This window comes from Diadema antillarum, unplaced genomic scaffold, assembly GCF_040938485.1.
Source record: "Diadema antillarum isolate AM-2024a unplaced genomic scaffold, OU_Dant_1.0 scf00000029, whole genome shotgun sequence".
Taxonomy (NCBI): Eukaryota; Metazoa; Echinodermata; class Echinoidea; order Diadematoida; family Diadematidae; genus Diadema; species Diadema antillarum.
The window spans coordinates 2,464,083-2,477,892 of NW_027270918.1; the positions used below are offsets into that span (position 1 = coordinate 2,464,083).

General features: G+C 40.8%; 1 protein-coding gene across 1 annotated transcript in view; it reads left to right on the top strand.

Annotated features, from left to right (window-relative positions):
* LOC139739042 (pecanex-like protein 1) overlaps positions 1-13,810 on the top strand; it is a 136,182-nt gene that overhangs the window by 42,949 nt on the left and 79,423 nt on the right. Inside the window, exons 7-21 of the mRNA XM_071649658.1 lie at positions 368-496; positions 767-898; positions 1,508-1,684; positions 2,761-2,910; positions 3,941-4,064; positions 4,669-5,091; positions 5,881-6,034; positions 7,119-7,151; positions 7,914-8,091; positions 8,982-9,092; positions 9,847-9,938; positions 10,577-10,680; positions 11,615-11,723; positions 12,560-12,652; positions 13,375-13,525. Of these exons, the coding sequence (XP_071505759.1) occupies positions 368-496; positions 767-898; positions 1,508-1,684; positions 2,761-2,910; positions 3,941-4,064; positions 4,669-5,091; positions 5,881-6,034; positions 7,119-7,151; positions 7,914-8,091; positions 8,982-9,092; positions 9,847-9,938; positions 10,577-10,680; positions 11,615-11,723; positions 12,560-12,652; positions 13,375-13,525 (2,160 nt within the window). The remainder of the gene's footprint in view (positions 1-367; positions 497-766; positions 899-1,507; positions 1,685-2,760; positions 2,911-3,940; positions 4,065-4,668; positions 5,092-5,880; positions 6,035-7,118; positions 7,152-7,913; positions 8,092-8,981; positions 9,093-9,846; positions 9,939-10,576; positions 10,681-11,614; positions 11,724-12,559; positions 12,653-13,374; positions 13,526-13,810) is intronic.

Below are 13,810 nucleotides of genomic sequence, written 5' to 3' on the forward strand. Positions count from 1 at the left end.
CCCATGAGGCTCTAAACCCTACCTCAGGATTTTCTTTCCCTTTCCTCACTTTAGTCCAGTAATCCCTGAAAATGAATACTCATAGGACAGTTTAATCTTTCATCTCATAGCCATGAGCTCTTGTTTTATGTCCTCACTTGTATCCTTACCCTCATATTTTTTGGCCCACCCCAACCAATTTAGGGTGCAAACCTCCCCAAACTGCTGTGTTACATACTGTGTATGCAGTATATTTTGCTGTGTTTCATTATTTTTACCAATTTGGCGAGTCAACTGATATGCGCATAATCAGCAGTTGGCAGAAATTTGCCTCACATGGTTCAAATTTTGATTTTTATGGCACTTATTTCAAAACTTTGATTTTCAGGGCAACCAGGCCCCAGCGAAGAAGCAGCCAGTACAAGCACCTTCGATGCGCGGAGTAGTGACCGCTCACATGACAGGACGAGAGAGGGCGCCATACCCAAGCGCAGAGCTGTTGTGGAGCGAAGCACAAGTTAGTAGATTTCAGGAAATTACTCTTCCCTATGAACCGATATTGATATCGTTGTCTGTGGTGCGAATCCTGTTGTTATATGTCTTTTTTTCTGCTGTCCAACAATTTCTTTATCTCCGCATTTTATTCTTCAAATTAAATTCAAGTTTACAATTTCCTCTTGGAACGAGAGTCTCGGAGAAAAAGTTGTGTTGCTTGTGGCAAAGCCTATGAATGTGACTGTAGAGCTTGGATATCAAGATTACTTTATGTATGGGTTTTCTTTTGCAGGTGAAGATTCGGCCGCTTATGACGAGCGCTACATCGCCCCCGATGGCACGGTGGTTAGCAACCACATCCTGAGCAAGATGATGCGGAAGATGCTGAGGGAGGACTCCTTCCGGTCCCAGCTTGAAGGAGCTGGTAAGACAGTGTGCCATGCTCTCATCTCCTCTCAAATTCTCCCTATCGCATATAACTGTAAAAAAACTCTTCATAGCAGCACAGTGCACAGTGGAAGCTCTATTTGGTCTAGCTCAAAATACACGGAGTGCTATCTCTTTCCCCAAACTACTATGATTTGGTAGATTTTTTCAGTAGTTGATAGATGTTGGGAAATGAAATGGGAAATTATAAGCTCTGGAGATGCATTTCTATTGTAACGTGACAATGTTTTTGTCATGAAGAAAAGGGAAAAATTAGATGCGATTACCGCCTTACCCTTTTCTTGCTGCGCGGTAAGTCTTCATTACCAGAAGTGCACAAGTCAACACTGAATATTTGACCCTGCATGACCTCTACATGTTGCATATGGGTGCGAAGGATCATCTTATTCATTTGCACATGCCTTATAGCCAGCTCGCGGACTCGCCTGCTAGCGACAAATGTTTACATTTATATGCGATAGGGAGAGTCATGACCAGCCATTGCCTCTGTAGTAATAATGGTACCACATGGTGCCATACGGTGCTACAGTAGAGATTTTGGGCCTTGACTACTCTTTTATTTATCGGTTCTCCTTCTACTTTGCAGTGAACCCAAACTTCCGGAGGCGGCGGCGGTGGCAGGCCCGCTACGTGAGCGCCACCAGTGAGTCCAGACAACGGATGAGGAACAGGACCTACCACGGGTCCCCGTCCGCTGAGGAGAGGAGGCAGAGGAGGCCGTCTGGAGAGTCCTCTGCCAGGAGGCATCACTCCGATTCAACAAGTACTTCCATCACATTCATTATCAGTAACATATCAGTTAAAGGGATGGTATAGTATTGGTGGAGATGAGGATTGAGCTTTCAGCTTTCAACTCAAGATACTAAGAAACCACTTATGAAATGTTAAAGTGCATACGATTCTTAGGGCAAGTCAAAGATCATTTGATGAAAATCGATTTTGAAATGGCTGAGATACTCAAAAACAAAGTAAAACAAAGCAATCCTAATTAAAGGTGGGTCCCATCCTTCAATAGTATCACTTTGTTTTGGATATCTCGGGGATTTCAAAAAACGATTTTCATCAAATAAAGGTTAAATTCCTCCTTAAATTACATGCTCTTTTATATTTCACAAGAGGTTTCTCACTATCTCACCAAAAAATTTAGAAACCTGAAGCCAGGTCTCCACCAAAACTATACCACCCCTTTAAGATCCCAGGGGGCATTATGTAATCATCATCGGCATTTTGAGTTGGTGTTTTTGAGAGAGTTAACACTGTACTTAGTCCATAGAGGTAATGCCCTTTGTGATGGTAATTAAATATGTATTCATTCTTTGCTTGTGGGAGTGGTATGAGACACCCATTAAGTTGTGGGTAGTTCCCATGTCTTTGAAGCAATGGGTTAATCGTTGATAACTCCAGTAAGTCAAATATCATTGTTGAAAATGGTGGAATTGTTACGATGTCAAGGATGTCTTTTTGTTTAGAAAAAAAAAAAGGATCTAGAAGTATTTGCAGGGTGCTTATCTCCAGCTATGCCATAGGGTCACTGATACCATAGAACTGTAGAACTGTGCACACTTTCTTTGAACAAAACCTTGGATCCAGATTATCATTACCAATATAAACTGATCAAATAATCCTTATTCCACAATGGAGCTAAAGTTTCATCAATCTCTGTTCATACATTCTTATATAATATCACTACAGACAAAGAAACACTAGCACAAACATAATCTCTTAGGCAGAGGTGATTAGAATAAGATTTTTTTAGGAATTTACTACGATGTTGGAATATTTACGGTATTCATGAAAGAGTTAACCTCAATGAAACTTCCACACCATCCTCCCCTGCAGCTGACACCCCTGGTAGGAGGGGCATCCTGCCGAATACGTCCCCCCATGCCGCCGCCCTCACCATGCTGTCCAGAGGGGAGGGGCGCTATATGGCCACCAATCACAACGACACCTCCCCGGGCTCCGTCCACTGCTTCCAGGATGAGTATGGTGAGTTGGTGTATCAAACAAGAAAAAACATAGTAGACAAATAGTGAATGATCACGAGGCTCAGTGCTATGGTACAAGATTTCGTGTGAGATGAAGGATGAGTCGTTCTATTTAGTGAGGGAAAGCCAAGTTGAATAGAGCGTGTCATCTTTCACCGAATGCGATATCTTGATCCATTGTATGAGTAAAGATCGTACACTATTTGTTTAATACAACACCTCAGATGTCAATGAATGGGGTCCTCGTCGATTCTACAGAAATGCTACCATTTTTCGCCATAAAAGGCAAATGCTTTTATAGTTGCATAGTCGTACGCATAAGTAATCAGTTGAAATTGGTAACAGTGAATGAGCGCGCGCCTGTAAGTGATTTAGTGCGCACAGCAGAAAGTATGTATATTATGACAGAGCAGTGCAACAGTGCAAAACTACACATTGATTATGATTATGAGTGGGTGACATCAAAGTTAATTATCCAAACTTGGCTGACAAGGTTTGCATGCTCAACAGCAACAGCAACGGTGTGCAATGACACTCTTAACTTCACTTCACATGATGACCAGTCAACCAGTCAGATTGCTAGAATCCTTTTAGGTGTTGTATAAATACACTCAGTGCCTCAAAGAGATATATCGTTTATTTCTTCCCCTCAACACCTAACCAGCCTGAGGTAAATATATTCTCTGTATGAACTTCTGGCACTGCTCAGTGTTTTTGCAAACTGACTTTCTTGCGATGACTGCAGTTGAGAGTTTTGGAGTCAAATCAGGAAATTCAATGTGTATCTCTTTCTCCCATCTCGCCCACCTTCGATATCATTTAGGCAAAGAATGAAAAAAAAAATTACCCATGAAAGATGTAAAAGAAACCACAGTTAATGACAGGTTTCTGCTAGTTATCCCCAGGATAAAGCTGTGATGTAGTGTAGTTTTATGGAAATATGTCAATGAACCAGCTTTAATGATTGAATAAGTTCTATCATGCACTTCAGTGTTGAGAGATTCTCACGTGTTTGCCTCCGTTACAAACAGGTAACTGGATGACGTATACATTTGGGGAGAACAGCTCCGGAGTGGCCCAGAGAATCGAACCTGAGCTGAATCAGTCTCCCGAGGTGTCGCCGTCCCCTCCTAAAGAGTCCACAAGCAATGAGTGGTGAGTCATTCTTTGCAAGCCCTGAATCTCTGTTCTATATCTCATAGTCTGTGGTGTTTTTGTCCACCACTTTGTATTGATGGGAGCTGTGGCTCACAGATGTGTAAATGTTTCACCCTTTTTGGAAATTACATCCACTGCCAACGAAGTGCTTAACATTGAAATTAGTGTGTGTGTGTGTGTGTGTGTGTGTGTGTGTGTGTGTGTGTATTTCAGTGCACTGAAATAAAGGCAGATTTCACTGTCACCCTCGATCCACTTTATAATTACCCCTTTTCAGACTGGGCAACTTTTCATGGGTGTATGTACGATGTACGTGGGGTGAGCCCATTGACTTTTACTTGTATCAGTTCTCTCTGATGAATTAATTGAGATTGAAATTGACTGAAATTGAAATTTGTAGTCAAATTTACTGACTTTGCAGAACCAAAAAGTGAAGTCTTGGCATGCTTTTAAAGTTTTGACAAGAAGCAAGTGCTTGTGCACTTTTTGCAAAGGCTTCCACCCCAGTTATATAGGAGTAAGATATGTTTTGTTTTATTGGACTTTTATTTTGTTTTGTCTGTTTCAAATATCTATCATGTGTTCCCCTTGTGTTTCCCAGGGAGGAGACTTCCAGTTCCCACTCAGACTCCACCGTCATCTCTGTCCCCAAGCCCCGCCCCCCTCCTCGGGCTCTGCGGGCCATCAGCAGCACCTCCGGAGGGGGCAGCACGGGGGCACCCAGTGGCATCGACATGGACCTCCCGACCAACATTCTCGACCGGCTGACCGACCCGCAGCAGTGGGAGACGTACACGGGCTTCTTCGACCACTACCCCAACATCGACTCCAGCAGCACCTACGAGGAGATGCATAGCCTGGGCAGCCGGTCAGCGGCGGCGGCCGGAGGGGGCGGGGCCTCCGATCGCTGGATCCGCCGCGACAACAAGGTCAAGGTGCTGCACAACTACCGCTTCTGGGTCCTGCCCTGGCGGTCAATACGGGTCAGCTTTGACCGACTAGCATTCCTGGCTCTCTTTGACAGGTATGTGCAAATTGCTCTCCCGTTGGTCAAAATTGTTTACCACACAATCAACTTAATTTGTAATGAAGTACATACTTGTTGGAAACTGCAATTAAGACTCCATACTTACTGTAACAGGACTTATTAAATGACTTTAAATGGTATTTGCTATGTTGTTGCTTGCAACTATTCCTGCATACCTTTCCAACATCACCCATGCTTCACTTGGAGTATCCCTTGCCAACTGCAGGTACATAGATTTTCTGATAAATATATATATTTTCTATGGTCCAAAGACTTTTCATGGGCCGTTATGACTGAAATGGCTGTGACTATTTTGACGTCACACAGAAGAAGGTGCCTCAAAGAAGAAAATATTCATGGAATAAACCATGGTCATGTACAGGAGCACAGTCAGTGTATGAATTTACAGTTTACATAATCATCATTGGGTTGCACCTTGTGTAACTGATTGAATGATAATTCATTGTAAAAGTTAGCAAGGGAGGAAAAAGTGTGGTGAGATTTTGTGGTATATTCCGGTTTAACAACCCCAGTGCTGCAAGAGAGGTAATATTATTGTGAAAGATATCTTGAAACCCATGGAACTTTAGAATGTTTTGAGTCCACAATCAGATGTTCTCTTCTTGCCACAATTCACTTGCAGGTACTCTAGAATGGAGATACGATTTTTTGAGATCTTGTGTATTTGATTCAATGTGCTGCAGGTGCAAATGCATTGTGACTTCCAGTGTTGAGTCCCAAAATGATAGCGTGATCTTCTCTTGTTCCCCCACTCCTTCATTCCAGGAATCGGACGAAAGCCGAGAGTCTCTTTGCTGTGTTTCTAGCAGTACTAGTCTCCCTCCTAGGCTTTGCCGTGATGAACCAAGGCTTTCTCTACGACTTCTGGGTCTTCTGGTTCTGCCTCATCATCGCAAGTTGTCAGTACTCCCTCCTCAAGGTGAGTGAGTGTGGCCGAAGAAGATGTTATCATCCAGCGCTCGAATCAACTGATGGAGGAGAGCTTTGACCGAAACAACCGATTCAAGACTGAGACACTCTCATAAAGAAGATGAATGACTTCTCAAGCAATAGATTAAACAATACCAGATCACGTTTGTTTAGCTTATTCGTGCCAACCAACACTTGGCTCTCATTGAAATGATCAAAACAAAGGAGCATACCAAAACTAACAAATAAACACAGCACTGTCACCTGCCGCTGGCTATGCACAAAGAACCACTCTGTTTACCATACAAAGATAAAAATACAAGGTGAATGATAATCATCAGCCGTCAACACACACACACACATAGAAAGGAAGTTGAACACCTTTTACAGATCATTATGATCTTATTTCATTCCTAATTGAATCCCATGTTGAGTTTGACAGTATATACATGTCTCCTTTACGACCTTTCATACAATACGTATATTTCTCAGGAGACATTTCAGTACTGTAAATTCACACATAAACTCCAGCCTAACACTTGGCACGAGTTATCTGGAAGTATGTAGTAGCTGTGGTCTCGTGGGGATACATGCCCAGTCTGTGCAGAGCTCAGTCTTCTTTTGCCATGTTTCTGCCAATGTGTTTCCCATTTTCTTTGCTCTGTTTCCAGTACCTTTTCAACTTACAGTTGTAGCAGTCATTGCACTATTGTTTTGTAATCATAATCCCTTCCAAGTGAAGTTTGACGGTGGTAGGAAGTAGGAATCAGCGTGTGCTGTGGTGGATGGTGGGCAGTTGGTTGGTGCAAGCTACTTTTCCAGTTTCTAATTTTTCACGCATGTTGAGCTCAATGTAAAGTTGTGCTAGACATATTTTTCAAGAGTAGCGGAAAGTTGGCCTGTGTTGCCATGGTATCAACACATTAGTTACTGTTTGTTATTCTAGGCAGTGTACCAGTTCAGAATTATTAGGCAGGGGCATTGATATCACCTTCAGTGATATTTTTATTATTATTTCAAACTGTTTTTTTTTAATAGATTTTTTAATGGTTTAATTGGGTAATATATTTCATTATTTTTTTCTCTATCTTCAGAGTGTTCAACCAGATGCTGCCTCTCCAATGCATGTAAGTACAGTTTCTATGATACTAGCAGTATCAGACACATATCGGCACATAAACATATTTTTACAAATTAAAATGTATGTTTACACCTCCAAGACTTATTGAATTGGGCTGACAGGAGTGCTCAATGAACATATTTTGCCATTAACTTACATGCAGTGGCAGCCACAGATAGAAAGGCTGTCATATTTGAAGTGGATATAGTGTAATATTCACCATTGCTTGACACCTCAAAACCAAAAAGAAAAGCACATATTTTCCATCACTGGATGAGAAGACTACAATATTTTGTGACTGGACGTCACACATGCACAATGGTATAAACAAAATGTGAAGAGAATTCATCAGCTCTTAATTGACTTACCTCTTTCAGAAAAAAGGGACAATTAACCCTTATGTCAGTATCAAGAGGAAGGAATGTGTGCTTTTCATTTAAAAAAAATTGTGAAATTTTTTTTATATTTTGTTTATGTCGTTGTCCATGCATGACTTCAGAAACTGCTGAAGTCTTCTCATTCAGCGATGGCGGCACTTACACGAAAAATTTACAACTTTTGAAAGGGTTGTCTAATTTTCCTTTAACTCCACTGATGTGTTCTGCTAATATTGCTACATTTACTCAAATTCATATTTTTGGGTTTCATTTTGATTTAACCAAATTGGTAATCACAATATCTGAGAGACAACGGGTTGGCTGATTTTCTTGTTCCTTCATTTCGTCGTCATCTTCTTCCTTGACGTCCATCAACCTCCCTCTGTCTGCAGGGGCACAATCCCGTGATAGCGTACAGCAGACCCCTCTACTTCTGCCTCTGCTGCAGCCTCATCCTCCTCCTAGACTACTGCAGTACCCAGCCCAATCTGTACGACCAGATGTTTGACATCTACGGCTTCCCCTTCACGAGTCAGGCACTCCTCCTCTTTGCAAGGGACCTCCTCATAGGTGGGTCAAAGGTCACGGTTGCAGAGCTGCCAATTTAGTGTGTGAATGCTTTTACAATATTAAGCATTTTTTTTTCTTCTTCAAAATTAGGAAAGTATGTTTTTTGAATTTAAAAAAATACATGTTTTTTAGAATTTAGTGTGCATGATGCATTCTGTGTTCGTGAATCATTCTGTAGTATATATGCTGAAGAAAAAGCCTTTTAGTATTCCAGTAATAAAAGTGATGGACAGCCAAATCTCTTGCTATTAGCGTTCATTAAATCTGTGTGAATGCAAAAAAAAAACATATATATATATATGACGTCTACAATGACAGGGATTTTGCCTGCTCTGATTTTGATTTATAAAAAAAAATGTTTTGATGTGTCTTGTAGAAAGAATAAAGTCTCTGTCGTTGGTATCCACTTAATACTTAAAAGGATGGTATAGTTTTGGTTGAGATTGGGAATTCAGGTTTCAACTTTTTACAAGGTAATTAGAAACCATTTATATGAAATATTAAAGAGCATACAATTCTAAGAGGAATTCAAAGTTTCTTTGATGAAGATCAGTTTTGAAATGGCCAAGATATCCAAGAACAAAGCAAAACAAAGTGGTCCTGATAAAAGGAGGGTCCCATCTTTTATTAGCTTCGCTTTGTTTTGGATATCTCGGCCATTTCAAAACAGGCTGTCATCAAATAAACTTTGTATTCCTCTCTATGCTCTTTGATATTTCATACAATGGTTTCTAATTATCTTGCAAAAACTTGAATTCCCATCTCAACCAAAAGTGTACCATCCCTTTAAGTATCATTTCATTTGGAAAAGATGAAGTTTGCCTTAATTCTCCCTATATCTGTCATCAACTTAATGCTTAACTGTTATTTCCATTTGTTTGTCTCGGCAGTGTTCGTCCTGTTCTTTCCACTGGTCTTCCTGGTAGGGTTGCTTCCTCAGTGCAATACGTTCGTCATGTATCTGCTGGAGACGATAGACATTCACATATTTGGTGGCAGCGGTAAGTGGCCACGACAAATTACAATCGTCCCTGCCAGGATACTCGTAGATGTTTTTGTAGTGTGGATCCAGGATCAGCTATATACACGTAATATATCAGCACTTCCTGTACAGGTGTCACAATCGTGGAATAGTGTAACACATTTGTATGCAACTGTTTAGAATCATACAACATGATTTGGCATTTGATGTACAATCACATGATATTTTAATATATGTTATGGCATAAATGCCATTGAAGATTACTAACATTGTAAGTGGTAGTGTTATGACATTGATGTACTGTCACATTAAATTTTAGTGATATGCTATGGCATTAATGCGTAAGTGTATGAAATGGCGTGATATACTATGACATTGAAGTGTATTTTGTGTGCAAATATGTAATACATCAATGCATCCGTTAGTAGTTGTATATAATTTTGTGATAATATGCCCTTGTATTATCAGTCTGATGCAGAGTTTTATAGTTGTAGGGACCAAAAGAACATGTACCTCTATAACAACCATCATTAAGCAAATTTTTTCATGGAATTTTTTTTGTGTATGATTTCATTTTCTAATGTGATAACAGTCACAAACTTGGTTGATCAGCAATATTCCCCCTTCAGCGCATCCACAGTGGCAATACACAGTGTATATCTATTTTATGAGCCAAATTTGAGGTCAATATTTTCCTTGTGATGGTTATTTCTTCATATTTCCAGATTCATATGCTCATATTTTTGATTTTTATTTTCTCGTCTTCTCTTCAGGTACCACTGGTCTAGGTGCTGCTGCCTATACAGTGTTGCGTAGTGTAATAGCTGTACTGATTCTATGCGGGTTTGCCTATGGTGGCCTTCAGGTAAAAATATTTCTGAGATTACCAACTATTTTTTTTATGCTGTGGGCGATGAACTACATTTGGATTGTATAGAGTGGAGACTGTCAAATTTTGTAATGTCTATGTCCAAAATCTCTGGTGATTGGAATTCATCGGAGTAAGATTGTGAATGAGCAAGGAGGCATGAGAAGAATAGAGGACACTGCACATTTGTCGACAACTTGGAAATTTTAGCATGTTAGTTATGTAGAAAGAGAAAAATCTTTATGTATATGAATTTTCATTGGCTTGAACACATTTATCATGAGCATGTCCCTTGGGGCAAGGGTCCAGTGCCTGCTAGAGGGCGATGAGAAACTATAGAGTTCTCTATATGCTCTCTGATACCATCTCGGCCTAAGTTTTGATTATCTGACCACAATGAATATGCTGCAATCCAAGGATTAAAATCTTTACCTAGATAATTTTGTAGCGTTAGCCATTTTTAAAAAAAAACTCATTTGCAAGTTTCATGATAGTGTCTGTGCTGTAATGTTAAACAATTCTTAGGATTTAGGGCAAAAGTCATGGTGCTACTTGTTAAATCCCTCATGGACTACATTGCAGTGTATGAAATATCAGAAGCTGTTCACATACTCATCACTCTCTGACCCCGGCAGGATGCGGCATCGTCCCAGCACGTCTTGTTCTCCGTGTTCTGCGGTCTGGCGGTGGCCCTCAGCTACCATCTCAGCCGAAGTGCCTCCAATCCCGGTGTGGTCTGGTGAGTCAAGCTTTTCCTGTCTTCCCCGGTACTGGTGATCAGTAGAATGCTGTCACAATCCCCTCTTCAGCCAACCCCTTGAACTAAACGACTGCCAGTCTGTGGAGATCACCACATCTGATTTCCCTTCAAACAGTTAGCACACAATTGGACCTGTGTGGCAAGCACCTCCCTCAGTGATTGATACTTCTTACTGAGATGCTCTCAGTAGAAAAGACATATTCTGTAAAACCAGAAATTTTTGCATGCATGAGAGTTGCGCAAATTTCACAAGGAGCCAAAATTTGCGAAAGTAAAATGCATGCAAAAGGTTTTGTCTGCACAATGCATTGAATGCCAGTGGCAGTTCAAGAAAGTTTCATGCCAAAAATATGGCCATCAACTCCAATTTGTGAAAGTGCAATGTCCCTTGTGGCCGGAGTCCAGGATGCTTTTGGTTATAACACCTATCTGGTGCTATCTTAGCCTTATTTGTGAACATTTATACATTGCATGATAAAAACTAAAATTAGACATGTGAAAGCTTAGTTTTAGTGGGAGAATTGGAAGTTCACCTTAAGCAGGAGAAATTAAACTTTAAGCTGGAGAGCGGGAGTTGGAGTCTTTGTTGCTGTTGCAGTATGTGTTATGAATATATAAATGGGTTCCAAGAAATCAATGTGGTGAGAAGCTTCTCGAGAAAGAGACACAAACATTGTGCTCGAGGAAAAAGTAAGGTTTTGTTGATTACTCCTAATTGTTTGATGGTGATAAGTCTTTATTATTGTTGAGTGTCACAAAAATAATGCGTGTGCAGTTGATTGTCACCATTTCCTCCTTGAGGTAGTAACACAAGGTAGATTTCAGCATCAACAAAAGGAATATATATGCCTTGAGGTGTGGACGGAGTGTGCAGTCATCCTAAACTGTAATCGTGTTATATGTCCACCTCCAGGTCCATCATCAAGGAGCATGTGATGCCGGAGGACCAGGGAGGGAGCACCGAGGACGTTGAGGAGGAGTCCATCAGGGACCCTCTTCCGGAGAAGCTCAAGAAGTCTGTGGTAAGTGGCTCCCCCATATCCGTCAGAAATTCTCCCCTTCTTTTCTTCCATTTCATTCCTCTTATGTCACCGATTCTGCTCCTCTACATGTTTATTAACCATCTGATACGTTGTACAGTTTTTCCAGCCTCAAGAATTTATACTGCTGCATTCTTCACACATGGCAAAGACATTTTCTATGTCAGATTGCAGTCAACAGAGTTGTCAGTGAGAATACTATACAATATACCGTTCTTATGTGAACTTACCAGACTTATTGGCCCGAATTCACGAAGGTGGTACAAATAAAACCGTGGTTTAAACCATGGACCAAAACCATGGAGGGCCAAGTGTCGCACGGAATATTTCGTTACGAAATTGGTCATTTCGTCGACAAAATTACCGTTTCGTTAACGAAATTATCATTTCGTGGACGAAATGTTCATTTAGTTACAAAATGTTGTCATTTCATTACAAAATAATCATTTCATCGACGAAATGACTGATTTCGTAACGAAATATTCCATGTAACACTTGGCGCTCCATGGTTTTTGTCCATGGTTTAAACCATGGTTTCTGTCCATGGTTTAAACCATGGTTTCATTTGTACCACCTTCGTGAATTCGGGCCATGGAGTCACTGTCTTTTCTTTGCTCCTAGTGTGCAAAAATGAAAGATAAGGCAGTACGTACACTTTAACGTGTAAAAGTCTCAGAAAGCCAGTTCAACAGAAAAGATTTGAAGTCTTGATGAAAATAGAGCCTTCCATATTGGGAAATATGTAAGATATCAGTTCGTAAGATGTAATTTCAATTCAAGTTGACTTAGCCCTTTTGCCCTTTCTTCACATTCTGCAGAGCGAGCGTCTGCAGTCAGACCTGATTGTGTGCCTTGTGATGGTAGCGTTTGTCACCGCCCTCCATGTCAGTACTGTCTTCACCGAGCTGCAGGTAAGCGGGGCTAGAATAACTTCTCCTGTGATAATGGGATGGCAATAGGGTCATGCATTCAGTGTTGAAATACTAAGGCGATGCAACCACCTCATTTTCTGGAGCTGTGTTGTGGTTATGCCATCAATACATGTGGCAACATGTGATTTGTGCAAGGAGCAATGATTAGTTGCTTCAGAATAAATCTGCTGTCTGCACAGTTACATATTTTCTCCTCCAAGCAATCTAAGAGAGCTGTTTTGATAGTCATGCCATTTCCCTTTGGGGTAGTCATGATTTACTAAAACACTTATTAAATGGTGTATATTTGCATTGATGAAGGGCATATTGTCAATCAGTTGCTATGTCTGGGGATTCTGTGTACTTTTTGAATACCTCCAGCAAACTTTTTTTTTTTTGAGGGGGGGTCAGTGAGAGACAGTGGTAGTTTCTTGCAAGCTTTTCTTACCTAGCAGGTGCCATTAACATAAAGACCATTAACTTTTTTACAGTGTATTGACATAAAATGTATTGATATAAACTGTCTGGTTTTCTTGGCAGCCCAGAAGTATCAGAGAGTAACTTCTGCAGGATGCAAATAATATGTTGGGAGTTTTTGTGACATGCAATGATGATAAGCCATGGACATCATCAACATCAGAGATCCTAGATTAATCAAAGCAGTAATGGAACTCATCTATTACACCATCTCCCCCATCTCCCCACTCCTTGCTCCCCTCCAGCCGGACCTCAGCCACGTGCTGTTCATCATTGCCATCGTAGTAGGCTTCCTCCTCCACTACATCCTGCCCCAGCTCAGGAAGGAGCTCCCCTTTGCCGCGTTCTCCCAGCCACTGCTCAAGAGCCGCGAGTACCACCAGTTTGAAGTCAGGGGTAAGTCAGTATGCAAGTTATGCACAGGTCTGAGTGCGTCAGTAGGAATTGTGTGCATGATGTAACTCTGGGATTGTTTGACCCACAAGGTGCAGCCGAGTGGGTTTAGACTTTACATTGTAATTCTATTATAGTTAGCGCATGCACACTAGTCCTATTGATGCACAAAAAGAATAATATTCATCATCTGTTTTATAAAATGGCAAACAAGTTTTGGCCAAAACTATTTTTTTTTATATCATATAGTTAAGTTATAGCTTAATTGTATGTTTGTTGCCAGGTGTT